Source organism: Dendrobates tinctorius, unplaced genomic scaffold (genome assembly GCF_039654945.1).
Source record: "Dendrobates tinctorius isolate UK_male_01 unplaced genomic scaffold, ASM3965494v1 ptg000007l, whole genome shotgun sequence".
NCBI lineage: Eukaryota > Metazoa > Chordata > Amphibia > Anura > Dendrobatidae > Dendrobates > Dendrobates tinctorius.
In genome coordinates this window covers 2480757-2505974 of record NW_027361675.1, presented here as the reverse complement: position 1 = coordinate 2505974, position 25218 = coordinate 2480757, and the positions used below count along the sequence as shown (strand labels likewise).

The 25218-nt window shown below is 43.7% G+C and overlaps 1 protein-coding gene across 1 annotated transcript in view; it reads left to right on the top strand.

Annotated features, from left to right (window-relative positions):
• SMAP2 (small ArfGAP2) overlaps positions 1-22985 on the top strand; it is a 36682-nt gene extending 13697 nt beyond the window's left edge. Inside the window, exons 2-10 of the mRNA XM_073571865.1 lie at positions 7988-8121; positions 8201-8286; positions 9044-9122; positions 9901-9984; positions 12673-12754; positions 13175-13281; positions 14409-14571; positions 14918-15234; positions 15358-22985. Coding sequence (XP_073427966.1) covers positions 7988-8121; positions 8201-8286; positions 9044-9122; positions 9901-9984; positions 12673-12754; positions 13175-13281; positions 14409-14571; positions 14918-15234; positions 15358-15474 — 1169 coding nt within the window. The 3' untranslated portion in view covers positions 15475-22985. The remainder of the gene's footprint in view (positions 1-7987; positions 8122-8200; positions 8287-9043; positions 9123-9900; positions 9985-12672; positions 12755-13174; positions 13282-14408; positions 14572-14917; positions 15235-15357) is intronic.
• The last annotated feature ends 2233 nt before the right edge of the window (positions 22986-25218 follow it).

Here is a 25218-nt window from a genome sequence, read left to right as displayed (position 1 = left end):
AATGGGGGGCCCCTGGGGAGAAGCATAGCTGCTCATGAATGGGGGGCCCTGTGGGAGATGCTTGGCTGCTCATGAATGGGGGGGGCCCTGGCCTGGGGAGAAGCATGGCCTGGCTGCTCATGAATGGGGGGGGGGCCCTGGCCTGGGGAGAAGCATGGCCTGGCTGCTCATGAATGGGGGGGGGGGGCCTGGCCTGGGGAGAAGCATGGCCTTGGCTGCTCATGAATGTTGGGCCACAGGGAGAGATGCTTGGCTGCTCATGAATGGGGCGGCTCATGGGGGGAGAAGAGACCTGAATCAGGCGGCCCACATAGGGGGAGAAGCAGCATAAACTGGGGGTGCCGCATAGGGCGAGAAGCACTATGCCAAAAGTAGACTGCATTTGGGGAGAGCATTATGAAACAAAGGGAAACGGGGGTGCCTATACATATTACCTGGAGGCTGTCTTGGGCTGTATATATTACCTGAAGGCTTTGCTGGACTGTCTGTATTACCTTAAAGCTATGCTGAACTGTATATATTACCTGGAGTGGAGGCTATGCTGGCCTGTATATATCACCTGGAGGCTATGCTGGCCTGTATATATCACCTGGAGGCTATGCTGGCCTGTATATATCACCTGGAGGCTGTGGTGGGCTGTATATATTACCTGAAGGCTATGCTGGACTGTATATATTACCTGGAGGCTTTGCTGGGCTGTATATATCATCTGGAGGCTGTGCTGGGCTGTATATATCACCTGGAGGCTGTGCTGGGCTGTATATATCACCTGGAGGCTGTGCTGGGCTGTATATATCATCTGGAGGCTGTGCTGGGCTGTATATATCACCTGGAGGCTGTGCTGGGCTGTATATATTACCTGAAGGCTATGCTGGACTGTATATATTACCTGGAGGCTTTGCTGGGCTGTATATATCATCTGGAGGCTGTGCTGGGCTGTATATATCACCTGGAGGCTGTGCTGGGCTGTATATATTACCTGGAGGCTGTGCTGGGCTGTATATTAACTGGAGGCTGTGCTGTGCTGTATATATCATCTGGAGGCTGTGCTGTGCTGTATATATCACCTGGAGGCTGTGGTGGGCTGTATATATTACCTGAAGGCTATGCTGGACTGTATATATTACCTGGAGGCTTTGCTGGGCTGTATACACTCACTGGCCACTTTATTAGGTACACCATGCTAGTAAGGGGTTGGACCCCCTTTTGCCTTCAGAACTGCCTCAATTCTTCGTGGCAGAGATTCAACAAGGTGCTGGAAGCATTCCTCAGAGATTTTGGACCATATTGACATGATGGCATCACACAGTTGGCGCAGATTTGTCGGCTGCACATCCCTGATGCGAATCTCCCGTTCCACCACATCCCAAAGATGCTCTATTGGATTGAGATCTGGTGACTGAGGAGGCCATTTGAGTACAGTGAACTCATTGTCATGTTCAAGAAACCAATCTGAGATGATTCGAGCTTTATGACATGGCGCATTATCCTGCTGAAAGTAGCCATCAGATGCCTGTTCTTAGCTGAGAGGAGTGGTACCCAGTGTGGTCTTCTGCTGCTGTAGCCCATCTGCCTCAAAGTTCGACGCACTGTGCGTTCAGAGATGCTCTTCTGCCTACCTTGGTTGTAACGGGTGGCAATTTGAGTCACTGTTGCCTTTCTATCAGCTCGAACCAGTATGCCCATTCTCCTCTGACCTCTGGCATCAACAAGGCATTTCCGGCCACAGAACTGCCGCTCACTGGATTTTTTTTCTTTTTCGGACCATTCTCTGTAAACCCTAGAGATGGTTGTGCGTGAAAATCCCAGTAGATCAGCAGTTTCTGAAATACTCAGACCAGCCCTTCTGGCACCAACAATCATGCCACGTTCAAAGGCACTGAAATCACCTTTCTTCCCCATACTGATGCTCGGTTTGAACTGCAGGAGATTGTCTTGACCATGTCTACATGCCTAAATGCACTGAGTTGCCGCCATGTGATTGGCTGATTAGAAATTAAGTCTTAACACACAGTTGGACAGGTGTACCTAATAAAGTGGCCAGTGAGTGTATATCATCTGGAGGCTGTGCTGGGCTGTATATATCATCTGGAGGCTGTGCTGGGCTGTATATATCACCTGGAGGCTGTGCTGGGCTGTATATATCACCTGGAGGCTGTGCTGGGCTGTATATATTACCTGGAGGCTGTGCTGGGCTGTATATATTACCTGGAGGCTGTGCTGGGCTGTATATATTACCTGGAGGCTGTGCTGGGCTGTATACCATATTTTATTTGGAGGCTGTGCTGGGCTGTATATATTAACTAGAGGCAATGCTGGGCTGGTGGGCTTATATATGTTGTTTGGAGGCTGCAACTGGCAAATAATAAATACAGCCCAGCAGCACCCTACAGATATTATATCCAGTCCTGCATAGCCTCAATATTAGATATACAGTACATTTATGGTGGGAAAATCTGCAGCAAAAATTGACATTGTGTAGATTTTCCCGCTCTAAAAAAACAACATATCCGCTGTATATTTTAGTGGCACCATGTAACACGGATCTAGAACAACTGCACTTGCCGCGACCGGTCGCAAGCCCAATAGAGAATGAATGGGGCTTGCCGGATCGTTGCCACAAGTCGCCAAGTTAGGCGGCAGAGGTGCGGAAGTCTGCCGGATCTGCTGCTAGTAGGGGGGGCCCAAAAAATGTCTTGCACAGGGGCCCACTACAGTCTGTGTCCGCCCCTGAGGGCCCCTTAGATTTGCTCAGCCCAGCTTATAAACCCCATTATTTAGGTTTTCTTTGATTTGTGCATTATGGCTGGCTCTATTTCCATTTTTTGCATGTAGCCTGCTGCATAGTGTTTAGTAGTTATATTTCTGATCATTTAAAAAGAAATGACGCATGTATGTTGCACAACTCTGCCTCTTCTGTGGCTGAAATGCATGAAGATGTAGAATCCGCTTTGTCTTTGCTATTCCATTATCTTTGAAGGCTATGTTCCCATAATGAGTTTTTGATGAGCTGCTTTTTTTTTTTTTTTTTTTTTTTTTTTTAATATATATATATATATATATATATATATATATATATATATATATATATATATATATATATATATATATATATATATATATATATATAATATACTGTTTTCGAAAACATTCACGTAACCTACAGTATTTTACCTAAAGGGTATAGAAAATCTGCAATATCAAAAGCTCATCTTGGGAGCATAGCCTAATTCTGTTTTAATTGGGATCTGTCGGAACAATGTTACTCCTGAAACCATGCTATGGCTCGATAGTACAGCAGTAGGAAAGATATCTTCTGTAGTAATGTTATGTGCCCGCACTGAAAAATCAAGCTTTGAAGCCATATGCAATGTGAAGTTACAGCTTGATTTCTCAGCACTGGCACGTCGGATTGCTACAGAACAGGCTTCCTTTATACTGTGCTATACTACTAGTTTCATAGTTTCAGTAGTTGATCTGAGAAAACCTCAGCTTAAAAGTTCAGTATTTGGACTGGACAGGTAGTGTCTGGTGCTAAACGTCAAACACGGACTTCTCTCCTGGGAGTCCATTGCTATGTTCGGAGTTCCGGGGAAAGTCCATTGCAGAGAGAGAGATTTTTTTTTTCCCAGCAAAGTTTGGATCCCCATTGTTTTCAAAGGAGTTCAAGTTCTGGTACACAAACTGAACTTTGGAATAAAGTATGGGTCAGGTACCAGAACCCAAACTTCCACAGGTCCGCTTATCCCTAGTCAGTAGTAAAATCTTCCTGACAGATTCCCTTTGAGTAGCCATGTATATGTGTGATGTAGATTTTTACAACTTGATTACTTTCCCCTGAGGAAGCCATGCTCAGTGGCGATACATGGAGTTTCTTTCCTCCATGCACTATGCTGTGACTGGGTGGTCCTAGCATATTAACCAACATATACAGCCTTGCTCTTTTGGGATTTCCGTGCTTCATGCCAGCTATTTTCTATTCTTTGTCCTGGGTATGTCCTCATTCTTTGAAACTTATTATAGGCTTCCCTCTGACAGAGTTATTAGCCTCTGTTTATATTCACATGACCCTTTGTGTTTTATGCTTGCCATTTTGTATAACATCTGATATCCCAGGCCAGTTTGGTTTCTTTACCATCTTTAGTTCACCCCCAGTTTACACAGTGGAGGATGGCTAGTCTCTTTACGGACCTCCATCTGTTGTATTTTAGCCCTCTGGCTGTTAAGCTGTTTTTAAGTTGTGTCGTCTATCTTGTTCTTCAGTAAATGTATTTGTTTTATATATATTTTTGGTGAGCTTTACCACTTCATACACACTTCTTTCTCTCTTGCTTTGTACATCTTTCACTATTAAGTGTCAGTGGTTCAGCCCGCTGTTCAGATGTGAAAATTCACACACATTTGAATGTATTCTAGGCTGCATTCACACATCCATGTGAAGTGTCCCTGTTCTGCACAGAGCCATTGAGTGTCTCTGAACACTGGTGGGACCCTATATGTTATATTATTTACCCTGTCTTGTGCTGTGTGTATGCTTACCAGAGACCTATATTGGGTCGGAGTGTAGCGATTGTGTATTCGGCACGATAACTCTTTGATACGTCATCACCTTTTTTGGGACACTGTATCTTCACACTATGAGTGTTCTTTTGTGATACCCAAAATCAGATCCCAATAAGACCATCTGAGGTTCACATATCTCATTTTTGCTTCTGTCATTTTAACTGATGAATGAATAGATCCATTTTACCTTGATGGGTCAGTGTGCTGTCCAGTAAAAAGAACTCAGTCAGCACTTGAATTATTCATACAAGGGTAAGGGTCCCGTTACACATAGCGACGCTCCAGCGATCCCGACAACGATACGACCTGGTAAGGATCGCTGGTATGTCGCTAGTAAGCTGTCAAACAGGCAGATCTACTTAACAATGCAGCAACGATACGGCGATCCGTATAACGACCTCGGCGGTCGTTGGGACCTTCACACAGCAGCGATTCTGACGACTCAGACCTCGATAGGCGTGCTTCAGCGTTGCCTTTTCCTCGCCCCTCTGCTCTGATTGGTGGCCACTACTGCGCTATCATTACGCAGTTTGCTTTAGCGTCCCTGTCTGAGTCGCTAGTGCGCTATTTATTCGTGGATCCACAGTCACTGACACAGGGACACGAGATTATTAGAACTACATGTTAAATGTTATGATTGCATATAATTGATAGCTGACTTATAAAAGGAAACGCTACAAAGATCCTAATTTGAGACCACCAATCGGAGCTGAGGGGGCGTTGAAAAGACAAAGCAAAATCATGCCTGCATCCCTGAGTTCTGAGTCACCAACGAGGTCGCTCGTCATTGTTATGGCATCAAACACAGCGATGCATGCTGGCCAACGGGACACCAACAATCAAAAACTGGCCCAGGACATTCGAGCACGATCAGCGATATTGCAGCGGGGGGGGCCGGTCGCAGCTATGTGTCACACGTAGCAAGATCGCTGGCGAGGTCACTGTTGTGTCTCAAAACCTGTGACGTTTCAGTGATCTCGCTAACGATCTCGCTATGCGTGAAGTTTATTTCAGAGCATGGGACTATCAGTGTTGTAACTTGCTGTGTATCTTCAGACCAGGGCAGCTTATGTGTATGTATAGTAGGGTGACCGCAAAAAATCGATGTCGCAATTTTGTCTGTCTGGACCCCACAAAACGATTCCCCTTTCCAGATATTGAGATAGCCAAAATTTGAGCTCGATCAAATGACGTTAACCCGTGCCGCTCGTCGCTCAAAGTTTGAAAAAATCCAAATTGAGGTATTTTAAGATTTAGGTATTTTGCATAGTCTGTTAGACTATAAAGAATGTGACAACAACATTGCAGAAATAGCCCTGACCAAATTTTCGAACCATTTGTGGTATTTGAGTGCAGAGTTGGTGGGATTATCGTTTTTTGATCCCACCATTACAGACAATGAAAAGTTGTTAATGGCTAATAAATTGCTCAGTAGCATAGATGAACCATCAGAGCACGCTAGGGTTGTAAATCCAAAAGTTAGGAAAGAAAAATTAAGAGGTAGGAAGTAACCAACTTTAACGACCTTCTGACAAAAGATGAAGAACAAAAGCAATATGTCCTGCAAGTTGTAAGCAAATGCCGAGCATTATATTCTGACGTTTCAAAAACTACTTTAACAAAAGCTCTAGAATAGATTAGATAACTATGTAAAATTATCAACTCATGTAGGTTAGCGTGCTCTGATGGTTCATCTGTGCTACTGAGCAATTTATTAGCCATTAACAACTTTTCATTGTCTGTAATGGTGGGATCAAAAAACGATAATCCCACCAACTCTGCATTCAAATACCACAAATGGTTCGAAAATTTGGTCAGGGCTATTTCTGCAATGTTGTTGTCACATTCTTTATAGTCTAACACAGGGTTCCCCAACTCCAGTCCTCAAGGCCCACCAACAGGTCAGGTTTTCAGGATTTCCTTAGTATTGCCCAGGTGATAATTGCATCACCTGTACAATACAAGGGAAATCCTGAAAACATGACCTGTTGGTGGGCCTTGAGGACTAGAGTTGGGGAACTCTGGTCTAACAGACTATGCAAAATACCTAAATCTTAAAATACCTCAATTTGGATTTTTTCAAACTTTGAGCGACGAGCGGCACAGGTTAACGTCGTTTGATCGAGCTGAAATTTTGGCTATCTCATTATCTGGAAAGGGGAATCGTTTTGTGGGGTCCAGATGAACAAGATTCCGACATTTTTTCCCCCCCATATGAGATCCGGTCACCCTAATGTATAGTCTGATGTGCTCATTCTTGGTCTCTCTTCATACCTGGAGGCAGTACATGTGAGGCAACAATAGTATGACCTCTGAGCACGTCTTCTCCTCCCAGTCCCATTTACCATTGATCAGTAAGTGAGTGTTTCTGATCCTTGAACCATGAAAACGTGCCACCGATTATCTGACAAACAAACCAAACATTTGTCCACCAAGTGATTGGAAAGAACCTTTATATTGTCCAGTACATCATTGATGCCAACAGCACCTCACCAATATACACGGGATGTGCCAACAATATGTATGCTTTTTAGGGACATAATCATTCTGTCCTCATAGAATTTGTTGTACCTTGTGAACAGACCATTAAATGTTAGTAGTTCAGCTAGTATTTGTCAGAAATCGGCCTGTGTAAGAGGGGGTTTAGAGTGGTTGTCTCATCACGCAGCCCCTCTTTCAAATGGGCTGTTTTATCTGAGACCACCCCTTTCACATTAAGGCCCACACGCTGATCAACTGATCGCCATGTATTCCATTCCCAGCAAACCACTGACTTTGATGTGGGTAGCTGTGGTCGCCACGCACATCCCCTGCTGTGGATGATGGCCATTCAGATGAGAAAATGAGTTGACACATAATGTCCATGTACTTTATTAGGGCACTTGGACATGGGTTTCCTTCATAAAACAATCCCTTAAATATATGGTAACTCCCGGCCATAGTAATGCATGAACAGCCTGGTTAATGCGTCCCCTGCTCTGAGGTCCATAGTCAGCAGTGTTGTGTAGGTAGGATGCTTTCCCAATTTAGTGCCGTTCCATTGTTGCAGTGAGGTGCTGATCAAAGGATTGGGAAGTCATGTGAGATGTGTGTTGTGTCCCTGATATATCTACAATAGTAAGATTCGTGTCTGGATGATGGACATGCAGGATATGGCTCAGGAATATAGACTATTTCCTGGCATGCAGTGCCAGGACAGAGAAATGTGATATAACTGCATAACTCTTCTGCTGAAGTGGATACTTTTCTCTATGCTCCTTTCCTTCCTTCTTGTATCCGTAGTCAGAATCAATGCAGTACTCACAAGACGTCTCATTTCCTGTATATAACACACTGTATGAGGGGACAAATGGGGAACAGGTCAAGTGACGGGAGAGCATATATTTCCTCCCAACAAGGTCTCATTAATGTGTCTTCTCCCCAGGACCAAGATGGGCGTCTTGGAATATTGGGGTATTTATGTGCATCCGCTGTGCGGGTGTCCACAGGAACCTTGGCGTCCACATCTCACGGGTGAAATCTGTCAATCTGGATCAGTGGACTCAAGAACAGATACAGGTAAAAAGGTATCATGTGGACTTGAGAAAAATCTAATAAAAAATAAATGATATCAATGTCTTATTTTTTTTTTCTCCAGTGTATGGAAGAGATGGGAAATGGGAAGGCAAGACGACTGTACGAAGCCTTCTTACCGGATAGTTTTATCCGGCCACAGACAGACCAGTATCCTTTCAGCCTCAATTTCTTATGGGAAAAAGATACATTTTTGTCCTCTTGCTTATATCTTTCAAGATTGAAACATGCTTAAAAAAGGAACGAAAAAAAGAAAGTTTTATCTGAATTGGTTATATTCAGTGTTTGATCCTCTTTTACAAACATTTGTCAGGATCCTGCAGGTACGTTTATTGTGGTCAGAATAACAGCATGTTCACACAGCAGAATTTTCATGCAGATCCTATGTGGAATCTGGGTGACCCACACACCGCCTTACGTTGTTTATAATGTTAATCCCATGTATATGGTGGTACATTTTTCCGTCACGGATTTGAAGCACTTTCCCTGCGACAGGTAGCTATGTACTGCTTAGCCTAATCTGCAGGCAGATCTGCACCAGTACAAACTGCAAATCCGTTAAGTAATTCAGGGCTCCAGAGGCAAAATTTATCTCGGGAAATCGTGAACATGCCCGAAACATGTTTTTTTGCATCCTATGCGTAATTCAATGCAGTGGCTCGATATTTGTAGTATTGTGGGTTTTTTCGCACTTACAGTTGGTCTTGGGGCAAAAAAGATAAAATCAAGATTTACTAATGGGCATAAAAGCAAATCCATAGTATTTGATCTGCGACTTCGTTTATAGTTTGTAGTCAGGTTTGTGGAATATTTTTTTTTTTTTTCATTTCACTAATCCAAAAAGTTATTCAGTGGAGAACCTCTGTGCATTATAAGGTTTTCTTTTTCCTTCATTTACCTTGTACAGAGCAGTTGAAGCATTTATCAGAGACAAATATGAAAAGAAGAAGTACATGGATCGCAGTGTAGACATCAGTGCATTCAGAGTGAGTATCTCCAGTGTTGCTGATTTTTGTTTCCTCCAGCACTGCACTCCCAGTTAGTACAAGACCTTGATGAATCCTCTATAATGGATAGTTATTGTTAGAAAACCTTATTCAAATGTCCTACTCATTTGTCAGCGAATAAACTGCTGCAATAACTGCTTCCCATTCAGTCATGTCTGTTATTCTATGCAATTCTTTTGATAAGAACTGCTGCATGTTACCGGACCTGATATTTGTTCAAAAAATTTAGTGAAATACGTTGTAAAATCCATGCAATCCCCTCATTCTGACACATTTTTTCCATGTTGTGCTGTGTTACCCCATTGCAGAGAAATTCACATTTGTTTCTTTTGGACAGCATGTGAAATCTCTGCTTGCAAACCAACTGGGCATTTCTTCAGCTGCTTCTCTGGGGGTACATACTCTTGCCCCTTTTTCCAAGATGATGTTAATCATTACCATACAGCGTGTGAGACTGCTAGACTGCCAAGCTGTATATGGCAGCATCTGGGAGTGAGGGATAAAGGGCAGTAACCTCAGATAACACTCAGAAGAAACACCCAGTTGATCTGCAGGCAGAGATTTCACATGCTCTTCTCCGAATGCAATAAGTGTGATTATCCCTGCAATCGAGCAACATGGCAAAGTCAGGGCAGCTCAAGGATTTTTACAAGTTATTTAATTAAATTTCTGAGCATGTAACAGGACCTTGGCTATGTGATTCTGTATGTGTATTGGAGGGAAATGTGAGCTGATGAGTTTTTAATTTTTCAAACAGAAAGAAAGAGAAACTAAGTGGAAGAAGTCTGAGTCTGCACCTGATATAAAATCCGAACCTGTCATATTTGAGAAGGTAAAGTTGGTAAGTAACCATTGTCTTGTTGCCTATTATTAAAGGGGTTGTCCGGGCTTTTCACATGATCTCAGTACATATCTGGGCTGCAGAATGGTGACAATAAGTAATTGTCACCAGTTTGCAGGGTTTTCTAGATATCACTCTCTTGCTTCTGAGCAGAACATCCAAGGGGGGGGGGGAGTGTTCTGGCATTGAAATGAGAACTGGTCGTTTCCTCCTACTTTACTAAAAAGCTGCCCTCTATAGCAACAGGCCCTCCCCGTCCACATGAACAAGCCCTCCTCAAACAGTAACAAATCCTCCCCCTCTAGCAGCCTCGGTGCAGAGAGCAGAACCACCCAGCTGCTCCTCCCCCAGACACACACTGAACAGTGATCTATGGAAAGTGAAACTCTAGTGAGGATGGAAAATCGTCCTGTATTCTGGGCCACTCCATGATTACAATACATAAGTCACTCATCAGTGATTCCTCCCCTCAGTGTCCCAGGCTGCTGGCAGTGATGGGGCTTGGGCTGGCAGTGATGGGGCTCGGCTGCTGGCAGCAGTGAGAACAGACTGTGTGTGATGGCCAGTGATGGGAGTCTGCAGCTTCTAATCTGCACAGGGGATGGCAGTCACTGATGTAATCTGTTCTGTGACAAAGCCTCTGCTGTGTGAATGTGTCACTGATGCAGCAGATTTGATGCAGTGTATGTGTGAGCATGTCTATTTGGTATACAGCCTGCAGCAGCCATCTATTCTGTATACAGCCTGCAGCAGCCATCTATTCTGTATACAGCCTGCAGCAGACATCTATTGTTTATACATCCCGCAGCAGCCGTCTATTGGGTATACAGCATGCAACAGTCTCTATAGTGTATACAGCCAGCAACAATCTATATTGTGTGTGTGTGTGTATGTGTAAAATATATATATTATGCTGGAATGGAGGCAGAGCTGGAGTGGAGGATGGGCGGCATCTCCAGGGGACCCGAATATGTTGTCAGTAAGGGACCCTGAAATTTCGAGTGTCAGCCCTTCAGGGATGAGAGCATAGATGGAAGAAAACATCAAGGTGGAGAGAGCGTAGAGGGGAAGAGCACACAGGGGGAGACAGCACAAAGGAGAGAGCACATGAGGATAGAAGAGAGAGCGGACAGGGTGAAAGCTCCACAGAGTTTTCATTACACAATATACAATTATCTACAAGGAGTATGGCATGGAACATGTAATGGCTCTATCTATTACCATTGTGGATGTGATGTAGATTGTGCTGCTTTCACAAATACAGGATCACTGCTGTGTTCTTTCCAATGCTGGAATGATGATAAAGATGAGTGCTGGTGCAGTTTACTGACAGCCAATGAGTGGGCAGTGGTTGGTGCTGGTCACCGGAGCTTGCTGGGAGTTTGGTGGATCTTCACACATACACTGCACCAAATCTGCTGCTGTGTGAAGACATCAGTGACACAGAGCTGTCTCATTCACACAGCAGAGGCTTTGTCACAGAGCAGATTACATCAGTGACTGCCATCCCCTGTGCAGATTAGAAGCTGCAGACCCCCATCACTGGCCATCACAGTGTCTGTTCTCACTGCTGCCAGCAGCCGAGCCCCATCACTGCCAGCCCAAGCCCCATCACTGCCAGCAGCCTGGACACTGAGGGAAGGAATCACTGATAATGAGTGACTTATGTATTGTAATCATGGAGTGGCCCACAATGCAGGACGATTTTCCCTCACTAGAGTTTCACTTTCCATAGATCACTGTTCAGTGTGTGTCTGGGGGAGGAGCAGCTGGGTGGTTCTGCTCTCTGCACTGAGGCTGCTAGAGGGGGAGGATTTGTTGCTGTGTGAGGAGGGCTTGTTCACGTGGACGGGGAGGGCCTGTTGCTATGGAGGGTGGGGTTGTTGCTATAGAGGGCAGGTTTTTAGTAGAGTAGGAGGAAACGACCAGTTCTCATTTCTATGCCAGAACACCCCCCCCCGGACGTTCTGCTCAGAAGCAAGAGAGTGATATCTAGAAAACCCTGCAAACTGGTGACAGAAGGTAAATTACTTATTGTCACTATTCTGCAGCCCAGATATGTACTGAGATTATGTGAAAAGCCCGGACAACCCCTTTAAATGACCGTGCATTAGCTATGCTAATATCAAAAGGAAGGTCTAAAAATATTACTTCTGACGATTCAGTCATCCTTGTCTCACCCTGGTAAGCTTTCAGTTCGTACATATTGCCTCCATGATCGGGAACAATTTTGTTGTGCATTGCTCCCCTTTTTAATCTGCTTATAGTTGTGTCTTTTAAACACGAGAAGATACACGTCACACGCGAAAAATCGGTGTGTGTAGATCGTATCTGTATTTTGCAGTATTTTTTTTTGGAAAAGATGGCACAACCGCTTCTGATCCCAATTATGTGGGTCTAATATAGAAAAATAGCAAATTTTGCAGTTTGAGTTATGCCGATTACAGCTACAAATCGGGGCTAATGTTTACCTAATCTTTTTTCATTCTATTACATGCACCCTGAATAAATACAGGTTCTAGAAATACCTGGCCAATTGACTGAAGGAGTATTTCTACCTCTCCATGACATTGCTTTAGATCTCATCGCCTCAGATGTGTTTTTGGAACATCTGCAGATATGCAAAGTTTACAGCACAGATCCAGCATGAAAGACTGATTTGACCCATGTCAACTTTTTGTTCTTAAGGCTCATAGAAAGGATGATGCTCAACTCGCTAAAAGCTCTCCGCAAAGAACAGCAGAGCCAGTCATGGACCTTCTTGGCCTTGGTGAGATGTTTTTTTTTATTTTTTTTTTAATGTTTGTTGCAGAGGTGTAATGTGTTATTCTGTCATAGTCAACACTACCCTTATGCCAAGCTTGGACATATGAGTGTCATAGAGATGACCTCTATTGACCACGGATGAATCTGTTATTTTCTTCATAGTGACCAGAATTTTTTTCTTTCTCATTTTTTAATTGGAATGCTTTATTTTTTGATACACATGTAGCAAGTTCAACCTGTATTATCTAGCTTTGTGTAAAATCCGGAGTATCAGGATAATGCGTTCTGTTCCTGGTTCTCCTTATGAGCACTACTAGGGATACCTGTTAATGAGTCCCTAGAAAAGTAACTGCAAGTGCTGATTCCTTGTGTATTTCGCCACATCTCTGCTCCTGTATCTGACCTTTTTCACTTATTGTTTAAGACACTCCAGTGACTACTGCTGTTCCCAATGGAAAGTCAAGTACCAGCTTGGAAAAGGAACTGGACCTTTTTGGCTCTACTTGCTTAGTCAGCTCAAAGACCAATCAGGTAAATTAAATCGCCTTGTGTACTGTACATGGCTTATATCTTTTTATTTAAGAGGTTCTGTGAGAAATGTACTAAAATAATACACATGAAAATATTAAAGGGGTTCATTCTGAATGCCTCCGTGAAAGTAAAAAGCTTATACTCCTCTCCCGTGCCGGCGCCATTTCAGCAGTATCGGCACTCGCGTGCGGTTATGATGTGTGAGCCCTGCGCCCGCTGTCCCCACCTTTGGATGTATGTGTAAGTGAAGGCTGCGGCTGGCTGCTTCCTTCCTCTTGATTACTAATGACTCCAGAGGCGGACACAGTGAAGCCAGCGCTTATTGGGCGCAGGGCTCACGTATCCCAACAATCTCACATGATCACAGGGAAGGTAAGTGCTGTCACGGAAGGGGAGTATACGCTTTTCTAATTTTCATGGGGGCAAACATTCAAATCGAGAAGGGTTTGTCCTGGTAGTGGAGAACCACATTAAACATTTTTCTAAATACCTTTCTATACCAATAAGTTATGCTTTATCTACTTCTCTCTGTCAGAATTCCAAGATGGCAACTTACCATCAACCAGAACCCGTCCTAAGTCTCAGAGGATACGCAGTATGAGTAGGAGGGGTTGCATGAAGCAGAACCCATAGGTTATGTCAGGCACTGTGAACTTGCATTCCTCTCTGTACAGTCACCCTGACAGGACACGGAGTGGAGCAGGACTAAAGGAGATTTTTAACCTGTTTCTTTAGCTGCCAGAGAATGAACATCCATCTCAGTCAGCCTGACAGTTTTAGTGCGTCTGTCTCCTGCGTCCCGCAGTCTTTCCTGCTGTGTGTCCTGGCAGTTACCATCTTTAAAATCCTGACAGTGCAGCAGATAAAGCATATGTTGCTAAATAAAGGTATTTAGAAAAATGTCTAATTTAAAAGTGCATTTATTTTATTACATTTCTTGGAGAACCCCTTATCTGATTCCAGCTGCACCACTATATGATGTCCCAGACTGTATGATGGTATAACAGGTGCTGTATGTGTGAATACTGGGTACTCTGTTCTCAGTATGATTTTTACTCTTCTCTGCACCAGTTATTGTAATAACATTACAGAGCAATATCTGAGCCCTTCTCTGGTTATTTCAACAGACGATCAACTCCATGCCAGTAACCGGCTCAGGGTCCGTGCCAGAGAACCTTAACCTGTTTCCAGAATCTGGTGGGAAGGCCGAAGAAGGAACAAAGAAGCAACTTTCTAAGGACTCAATCCTTTCTCTCTATGGGCCTCAGACTCCCCAAATTTCTGCTCAAGGTCTGAACAGAACATTTTCAAGTGTATCATAATTAATTTCTAATCAGTGGGATTGTGCACCCTCCTTGTCCTTGGGTGCAAAATTGCTTTTTATTGTCTTTATTCTCCGTAATGGTTTGGGTTAGCTGCTCATTCAGATTCTTACTAAATTCCATAAATGTGTAATATCAGTTTGATCCGCCATCAGTATCTAATAAAGGAGATTACATAATCTTTGTTGGAGTTGAAAATATTTGGAGAACTTGCAGAGGTTAAATTAAGTAGTTTCCATTAGGAAGACTCATACTCAGCATTACCTTCTTAAATTTTCTCTCGCTAACCTATCCGTTTTCCATTTATCCTACAGGAGCTCTTTTCATGGCACCAGCACAAATGCCATATCCAAGTGCTTACACCGGCTTTCCAGCAGTTCCTTCGCCTGGTGGTGTTATGGGTGGCATGATGGCATCACCGTTGGGAATCATGACTCAACCAGCACACCCAGGTGTAGTTGGCCCTATGGCGGTCCCAGCTGGGTACATGGGTGGAATGCAGGCAGCAGTGATGGGGGTCCCTAATGGAATGATGACACAACATGCAGGCTATGTAGCGGGCATGGGTGCTATGGCACAGCCAATGTATGGCATGCAACCAGGACAACAGTTACAGTGGAATGTTGCTCAGGTAATTTCTGTAACATATAGGCCTGTATGATAACATCTGTTGCATTGTGTTTCATAAACTGTATTTTGTTTTTCTGGTGTTTCAAGGAATAGAATATTAATATCAGTATGTGTTGTGTTTTAGGTGTCCCAGCAGATGGCAGGGATGACCTTTTTTGGTGTGGGAGGCATGGCAGGATATGGACAGCCTTCAGCTAACCAGGGACCTAACCAGACCCTCAGCTCACCAATGTGGAAATGAAAATCATCAGAACCCTTCCCCTTAAACTCTTGCTCTCTCCTCACTTCTCCAGCCAAGCTGGTCCTTCTCTGGTGACAAACAAGCATCTTCATTCATCTAAGTCATTCTAGAGTTCACCCTACTTATATTCCGTCTTTCCCATACTTTTACAGGGACACACTGGCCCTTTTGAAGCTACCATGACCAGTATATTTTAGTGTAGGATGTTAACTGTCTACAGGCACACTTGCAGGTGAGCTACACACTTCATAATGTGAAGATCTGCGACAAGGATATGCAGATGGCAAGAAACTAGTGAGTTCACCTATTGGGCTCCCATGTTGTGTGCTGCTACCAGCTGAATACAAATAGGCTCAAGAGACCAGTGTTACAATTCCACACCAGCAAACCCCTTCAGGTCTGCAGCTAGTCTGTATCCCACCTCTGTACAGCGACTGGAATGTGATGGCGTCCACATTGTGTTTTTACTTATAAAGTGAAATATAATAATGTGCTGGTATAGATGCTCTGTGTGGAGACGCATGCCAGTATTTATAAATCAGTGGCTTAAGATTTATTCCTTTTTCCTTGTACAACTTTCTTTTATGCTTTGTATGCGAGGGTTCCTATAAAGGCGGAGTGATGAAAGTAGTTAATGGGGTTGTCTCGGACTTATATAATGATGGTCTATACTTAACATAGGTCCTCAATATCTGATTGACTTGAGTGTCGGGGTTGCACCCCTACAGATGGAGCCTGCAAAGGCTGGAAGTGCTCAGTTGCGGAGCTGCCCAGCTTCGTCAACTGTATAGTGATTGTAACGAATTTCTGCCCATCTGCCCCCTATTCAAATCAATACGGGGCGGATGTGCAGTACAATACCATAGCCACTATACAGTTAACTGTTCTGTGCAGCTCCACAACTGAGCACTTCTGGCTCCCGCCCCACTCTGGAACAGCTGATCAGCGGTGGTGCTGAATGTCACACTTCCACGGATCAGATATTGATTACTATCCTAAGAATAGGCCACTAATATAAAAGTCCCATACAATCACTTTTAAAGGGGTTCTTTAGTGGAGAAAAGTTTTTGGAAATGGGTTCATGGTTTGACAAAAAGAAAATAAGCAATAGTCACCTCGCCAATCTGCCATTACTCCCGTTTTTTGATCCAGATCTTTTGCTGGCCTCTACCTCCTGATTTTGTCTTGACACCAGGAATGCCAGTCTGTCGCTGGGAATGTCCTCACTGCGACCAGGGATTGGGCTGAGTGGATATTTCCTCTGTGTTCAGATTGGACCAAGAAATAAAGACCAACACACTCAATAATTGTCAGATTAGGGACATAAAGAGACTCTTGTAATGTGTCCCATTTTTTTTTTTTTTTTTTTTTTTTTTTTTTTTTTTTAAACTTCTATGAGCCTGTTGCTAAAAAGACTTTTCCAGTGGACAACCCCTTTAAATGAATATAAATATAAACTGAATCTGGCTTTAATAGTCATCAACTGATTATGCTCTAATGTTGCTTAAAACTGGATTTTTTTCTTTAAGTATTTTTGCAGTGAAATCTAATTTGTTGGTTTTTGTTATAACCTTTATCAAAAGGAATTTGTGTTGTATACCTGCATCTAATCTCCCCTAGCGGAAGACGTTAAATCCACCCCATGTATAACGTTGATCTGGTTTGCGGATTGATGTTATAAGGCCAGATTCCTGCTTTCGTCACTTCTAGAGCTACCCTCATTGTGTTACATTCCCAGGAATTGATTTGAAGTAATCTGCTGCTCTGTACACCTGAAGTAGTTTGTGTGTTTAGCCTTTTCACTGTCATGTTAGCGTGCAGTATAGAAGAATGCTATATTTTATGGCAGGGAGAGATTTATAGGGTGTCTTAACGCTCACAGTAGGGCGTATTGGCATTCACAGTGTATGCATTAGTGCTTGGGCCATATTTTATTTATTATAGAAACATTTAGAGGGGATTGTAATGTGGATCCAATGGAGGGTAATGGTCCCTTTTAAAGGGGTTGTCATCTCCTAGGACAACCCCTTCTTGATCAAAATGTTTAGCCCCCATGAAATAATAAAACCTATACTCTCCTCCCGAGCCGGTGTCGTTCCCGCGATGTCTGCACTTGCTCTCCCTGGGGCTCTTGTGCAGTGTTGTGACACATGACCCCAGTGCCCAATCAGCACTGGCATCACTGTCTCCATCTTCGGACAAATCGAACATGAAGAGTAAGTCCGGGCTAAAACTGATCTCTCACTTCCTCTCCATTCTCAATTCGACAGGAGGTGGAGACAGTGACACTCCGGTGTCACATGTGACAACACCACATGAGAGCCCTGAGGAGAGCGAATGCTGACACCACGGGAACGGCGCCAGCATGGAAGGTGAGTATGAGGGCCAAGCGAGAGGGGTATAAAGCCTATACCCCTCCTGAAACGGCGTTGTTCCCGCAATGTCGGCACTTGTTCTCCCTGGGGCTCTTATGCAGTGTTGTGACATATGACCCCGGTGCCCAGTCACTGCTTGCGTCGCTGTCTCCATCTTTGGACAAATCGAACATGAAGAGGAAGTCCGGGCTGAAACTGATCTCTCACTTCCTCTCCATTCTCAATTCGACAGGAGGTGGAGACAGTGACGCGCTGGGGTCACATGTGACAACATCACATAAGAGCCCCGGGGAGAGCGAATGCCTACACTGCGGGAATGGCGCCAGCCCGGGAGGTGAGTATGGGGGCCAAGCGAGAGGGGTATGAGAAGCTGTCCAAGTAGTGGACAACTTCTTTAACTTGGCTTTTACTTAATCTATTAATGCACGGCTTGTATATTATAGATATTTTTATTTTTCAGGGGTGGTGTATAAGATTTTCTGGTAGTGTTCTAATTTGGTGCTGTTCGTAATCATTCCTTTTGGGAAGCTTTCATGTTTGGCCCTAATAGTTAACCCTATTATTAGTTATTACTTATCATAATTGCACATAAATTGCCATACATTTTATGGATGTGTTGAGATGATTATATTTCTGAAGAGAAATGTCTGCCTTAAGAGTATATATGAGCACATGATGTGGTGGATTGGCCGCCTTAGGAAAATTGTAGGTCAGCATGTGACAGAATTGTACAAATAATCTGTAGACAGTTATCTTGCGAGACATAACCGGTCTCTTCTCCATATACAGAGCAGTTTGACCATTTGCACTGAGTTCTTGTTTCGTTTTGCTTTTTATATATTCTAGTGTCGTGTAATACATACACATGTTTTAAGAATATGGGCTGCCGTGTTCATATTAGTCGTTTTATTCCTCTCCACAAGCTAAGTGACTAGACAGGTATTCTTATTGTCCACATATTGGTGCACTTAAAGGCTACAGGTAGCAATTGCCTACCAGCCAAGAAAATGTTGTAAATGGCACAGACATACTATTTTATGCGTTGTTTTGTTTTTTTTGTTTTTTTCAAAAAGCTTGTTAATATTTGCACAAGTTTTGTTAGTAAAACTTCTGTGTGGAGTTGTGCAGCTAATAAAGGACTGCCCTTGAAAAATAGTATAGTCTATACTGTGCCAAACGGCATGGTGGTTTCCTTACTTTCTGCCTCCCAACATCTGCTGCACATGGTCCTGCCCTAATAGTGCTGAAGGACTTTTCGGCTCTATTCATGAACTGAACGGGTAAGTGCATAGGCTTTTTCTTTTATTCTGCTTTACAGATTATCCTCACTACAGACATGTTCATCGGCCTGTGTACAAACATGCATGTACTGCTTGGTACACACCAAATACATCTTTTCTACATTTAATAAAGAGTGGTAGCACTTAGGCTATGTGCACACATAGTTTTTAGGTGCTGCGGATTTTTCCCGGCGGATTTTGTAAAACCTGCAGGTAAATTTCAGGTCAAAAGACCTGCGGTTAACCGGACTAGGCTGCGGTTTAGCCCTTCGGTTTATCACCTCTACAATGGAGGAGATGGTAAACCGCAGCGGAATCCGCAGAAAAGAAGTGACATGTCATTTCTTTCTGCGGATTTGACACCGCAGCAAAACCGCGCGGAAAATTCCGCAGCATGTGCACAGCGGTTTTCATTGTACACAGAGTAAAATGGTACTGTACAACGCAGCAGATTCTGCTGCTGGTCCGCAGGGCCCGCAGCAAAATCCGCAGCGTCTGCACACACCCTAAGTCTTCAAGTGTGGGCACCAGAACGCAATATGGCAGATTTATCAAGAGTGCTAGGAAATATATAAAGTCACCGCATCACATGCCAAAATCTTTAGCCTCTATTCAGGCATGCAGTTTTTGAAGCCCATCTGATCTTTCTACAGAATAAGAGGTGACCTTCTTTCCTTGTTTTGTGTCACCACCTTGGCATTGTTAACATAAAGCGCTAAACATCGAAATATGATCCTGTCTTGAAGGGGTTGTCCAAAGGATAAAAAATATTTTTTATAAGGGATCAGTCTGGTCTAAGGAGAAAAAAAAAGAAGCACTTCCCTTTCTAACACTTGCCCAGATCTCACTGCTCTTTTTGATCTTGGTTTTATCTCAACTCTCTGGAAATGCCCACTAAGCCAATCACTGGCTGAGGCAGGTCACCACTGCGGTCAGTTATTGGCTAAGCATGTATATCAGGACCAGCAGGGCGCATAGACTACTTCTTTAGTGTTTTGTTGTTTTTTTTACCAGTTTGAACCTCTGTAAAAATGTTTTCATATTCAGGACAACCCCTTTTAAGGATTGTAAATCACCCAATAGGATAACCGAACTTTTCTTGAAATTCCCTTTTAGTGGATTGTGACACATGCCATTTTGTTGGCATTTTTGAAGCCAAAATTAGGATGTTTAAATTTTAAAAATATAATATCTCTATCCTGTCTTGTCTCCCGTCCCCCTTTACAATTCACTCCTAACACTGGCTTTGAGAAAGACATCATAAAGATACAGTTGTGGCCAAAAGCATTGACACCCCTGCAATTCTGTCAGATAATACTCAGTTTCTTCCTGAAAATGATTGCAAACACAAATTCTTTGGTATTATTATCTTCATTTAATTTGTCTTCAATGAAAAAACACAAAAGAGAATGAAGCAAAAAGCAAAACATTGATCATTTCACACAAAACTCCAAAAATGGGCCAGACAAAAGTATTGGCACCGTCAGCCTAATACTTGGGTTGCACAATCTTTAGCCAAAATAACTGCGACCAACCGCTTCCGGTAACCATCAATGAGTTTCTTACAATGCTCTGCTGGAATTTTAGACCATTCTTCTTTGGCAAACTGCTCCAGGTCCCTGATATTAGAAGGGTGCCTTCTCCAAATTGCCATTTTTAGATCTCTCCACAGGTGTTCTATGGGATTCAGGTCTGGACTCATTGCTGGCCACCTTAGAAGTCTCCAGTGCTTTCTCTCAAACCATTTTATAGTGCTTTTTGAAGTGTGTTTTGGGCCATTGTCCTGCTGGAAGACCCATGACCTCTGAGGGAGACCCAGCTTTCTCACACTGGTCCCTACATTATGCTGCAAAATTTGTTGGCAATCTTCAGACTTCATAAAGCCATGCACACGGTCAAGCAGTCCAGTGCCAGAGGCAGCAAAGCAACCCCAAAACATCAGGGAACCTCCTCCATGTTTGACTGTAGGGACCGTGTTCTTTTCTTTGAATGCCTTTTTTTTCTCTTGTAAACTCTATGTTGATGCCTTTGCTCAAAAAGCTCTACTTTTGTCTCATCTGACCAGAGAACATTCTTCCAAAACGTTTTAGGCTTTTTCAGGTAAGTTTTGGTAAACTCCAGCCTGGCTTTTTTATGTCTCGGGGTAACAAGTGGGGTCTTCCTGGGTCTCCTACAATACAGTCCCTTTTCATTCAGACGCCGACGGATAGTACGGGTTGACACTGTTGCACCCTCGGACTGCAGGGCAGCTTGAACTTGTTTGGATGTTAGTCGAGGTTCTTTATCCAACATCCGCACAATCTTGCGTTGAAATCTCTTGTCAATTTTTCTTTTCCATCCACATCTAGGGAGGTTAACCACAGTGCCATGGTCTTTAAACTTCTTGATGACACTGCGCATTGTAGACACAGGAACATTCAGGTCTTTGGAGATGGACTTGTAGCCTTGAGATTGCTCATGCTTCCTCACAATTTGGTTTCTCAAGTCCTCAGACAGTTCTTTGGTCTTCTTTCTTTTCTCCATGCTCAATGTGGTACACACAAGGACACAGGACAGAGGTTGAGTCAACTTTAATCCATGTCAACTGGCTGCAAGTGTGATTTAGTTATTGCCAACACCTATTGGGTGCCACAGGTAAGTTACAGGTGCTGTTAATTACACAAATTAGAGAAGCATCACATGATTTGTCGAACAGTGCCAATACTTTTGTCCACCCTCTTTTTTATGTTTGGTGTGGAATTATATCCAATTTGGCTTTAGGACAATTCTTTTTGTGTTTTTTTATTTAAGACAAATTAAATGAAGATAATAATACCAAAGAATTTGTGTTTGCAATCATTTTCAGGAAGAAACTGAGTATTATCTGACAGAATTGCAGGGGTGTCAATACTTTTGGCCAGAACTGTATGTGTGAGCGTCCGGTTACTAGGTGGGCTGCATGAAGCCCACTCCATCCTATGACTCTGTGCAAGTCTATGGCCTCTTCATAAATGTGCCCCACTGTGAGCATTATCATCCTAGAGGGCCTTTGTGGGCTATTATAGATACTAGATTTTTACGCCGATGTTCAGAGCCGGTCGCCTTGTACAAAGCTAGCAGTGAATGTAACGCCGGACCCAGGGTTCCCGTGTATGAGCTATTATATGGCCTGGGTGTCCCTGGCACACAACTGCCTCTGTCCTGTTCTGTGTCTTGTTTCTACACCATATCGCACATGTATAACTTTTTTTTTTTTTCTTTTCCCCAGGCAGACAAGACTTACAGGTATAATGTCATAGTAGGGTTAGGCTGATACTTGGCTGTTGCATGACAGTTTCCCAGGAAAAGCAGGGTTTTTAGCATGTCAGGCCTCTTCTTAATGTTTCTGTATTGTATCGTTTGCTAATCAGCTGAACCAAAATTCCTTCAAACAAAAGGACTTTCATTAACCATGCGTGCTGGGAAATGCATATTATGAATGTGAAATATTTGCACTTTCTGTAGCTTTAACATATGCTTATATTGTTTTGCTAACCTGTGTTCTTTGTTTTTTTTTGTGTAACTTGTCAGTTGTTTTCTTCTGGCAATGAGAGAGTTAAAGGAGATGTTAATTTAACCTATTTTACAAGGCTCATTTAAGTTATAAACCAATCTAATGCAGATAATCTTACAGGTATATACAATATTTTTGTTCTGTGTCTGAATTTATACCTTTACAAATGTTTCTATTCATTTTTTTTTGTATTAATGATTGTAAAGAAGAAATGGTTTCTTGTGTATTTGATTCTTGTTCATTTGAAGGTGGGTATCCTATACAGAGGCAGCTACACATCTGTGTATATGTACATTCCAAAATAAAAATAGTTATTAAACATTAGCGTGGTTGTCTACTGGTTTTTTTTTTCCCCCCAGATTGTTTCAATAATCTTAAAGGGGTATTCATTCGCATCTTATGCAGTGATTGGGTTGAGGGTCCAACCTCTTGGTCACCTACTGATCTTCATAATGATGTTAGTGCAGCATTGATTTAGTAGTGCTTCCCCTTAGCTCCTTTTTTCTTGTACAATGCCAACCTACACATGCCGTGCACGGAACTACAGAATGGTCCAATGTAAGTGAAAGGGGCAGTGCACAGTCAAGTGGATGGGAGCGCGGTAATGCTAAGAAAAGGAATTAGCCCTAAGCCCCTTTCATTCTTAGGATTGGTAGAGGTCAAGCTCCCACAGATCATGAAATGACAGATTCTAATGTTATGGATGGAAGATGGGAATACTTCCTTAAAGTGGTTAGGCACTACTTTTCCAAGTCCCTTTATGTGAACTGTTACAGAAGGGAAAGTAAGGCATTTCTAAAAGAGCCCAAGTCATTCTGAAACCTGAACTGCTCTCCTTGTTGCATGATCATTGGATGAAAATACTGACTTCCTGTCATATCACCTCAGATTCTCCCTGAGTTACTGGCTTGCTTCTGTTATCTGCTGTAGCATCATTTTCATGCTGTGTGGGTAGGCAGGGCTGTATTCCGCAGAGCGCACGGCTTCTGAGCTTCTATTCAGCAGAGCTCACTCTGCTTCTGAGCTGCTATTCGGCAGAGCGCACTCTCTGCTTCTGAGCTTCTATTCGGCAGAGCTCACTCACTGCTTCCGAGCTTCGATTCGGCAGAGCTCACTCACTGCTTCCGAGCTTCGATTCGGCAGAGCTCACTCACTGCTTCCGAGGTTCGATTCGGCAGAGCTCACTCTCTGCTTCTGAGCTTCGATTCGGCAGAGCTCACTCTCTGCTTCTGAGCTTCGATTCGGCAGAGCTCACTCTGCTTCTGAGCGTCGATTCAGCAGAGCTCACTCTCTGCTTCTGAGCTTCTATTCGGCAGAGCTCACTCTCTGCTTCTGAGCTTCTATTCGGCAGAGCTCACTCTCTGCTTCTGAGCTTCTATTCAGCAGAGCTCACTCTCTGCTTCTGAGCGTCTATTCGGCAGAGCTCACTCTGCTTCTGAGCGTCTATTCGGCAGAGCTCACTCTGCTTCTGAGCGTCTATTCGGCAGAGCTCACTCTCTGCTTCTGAGCGTCTATTCGGCAGAGCTCACTCTCTGCTTCTGAGCGTCTATTCGGCAGAGCTCACTCTCTGCTTCTGAGCGTCTATTCGGCAGAGCTCACTCTCTGCTTCTGAGCGTCTATTCGGCAGAGCTCACTCTCTGCTTCTGAGCGTCTATTCGGCAGAGCTCACTCTCTGCTTCTGAGCGTCTATTCGGCAGAGCTCACTCTCTGCTTCTGAGCGTCTATTCGGCAGAGCTCACTCTCTGCTTCTGAGCGTCTATTCGGCAGAGCTCACTCTCTGCTTCTGAGCGTCTATTCGGCAGAGCTCACTCTCTGCTTCTGAGCGTCTATTCGGCAGAGCTCACTCTCTGCTTCTGAGCGTCTATTCGGCAGAGCTCACTCTCTGCTTCTGAGCGTCTATTCGGCAGAGCTCACTCTCTGCTTCTGAGCGTCTATTCGGCAGAGCTCACTCTCTGCTTCTGAGCGTCTATTCGGCAGAGCTCACTCTCTGCTTCTGAGCGTCTATTCGGCAGAGCTCACTCTCTGCTTCTGAGCGTCTATTCGGCAGAGCTCACTCTCTGCTTCTGAGCGTCTATTCGGCAGAGCTCACTCTCTGCTTCTGAGCGTCTATTCGGCAGAGCTCACTCTCTGCTTCTGAGCGTCTATTCGGCAGAGCTCACTCTCTGCTTCTGAGCGTCTATTCGGCAGAGCTCACTCTCTGCTTCCGAGCGTCTATTCGGCAGAGCTCTCCCATCTCCCTGTATATTTCTATTTGCCCCATATATTATGCCATAATATGTCATACATTTCTTTCCATCCACCCTATTAGTCGAGCATGTTTAGTCAGTAAGGGGTCAGTGTTGGATAAACTTTGTCGCCAAGTTTGGTGTTCTGGGCCTTTAAGTGATTTGCCTGCAGCAGTCTCCTGGACAGGATATTATGCTGAGGCAGTGTGACATTATAAATGTAAAGCTGGGGGTGGAGTGGGTTTAGGCAGGGTTACAAGATGTGTGAATATTTTTGGCTTACAGCCTAGAAAAAGGACTGGGAAATGTAGTCCATGGGCGGCACGGTGGCT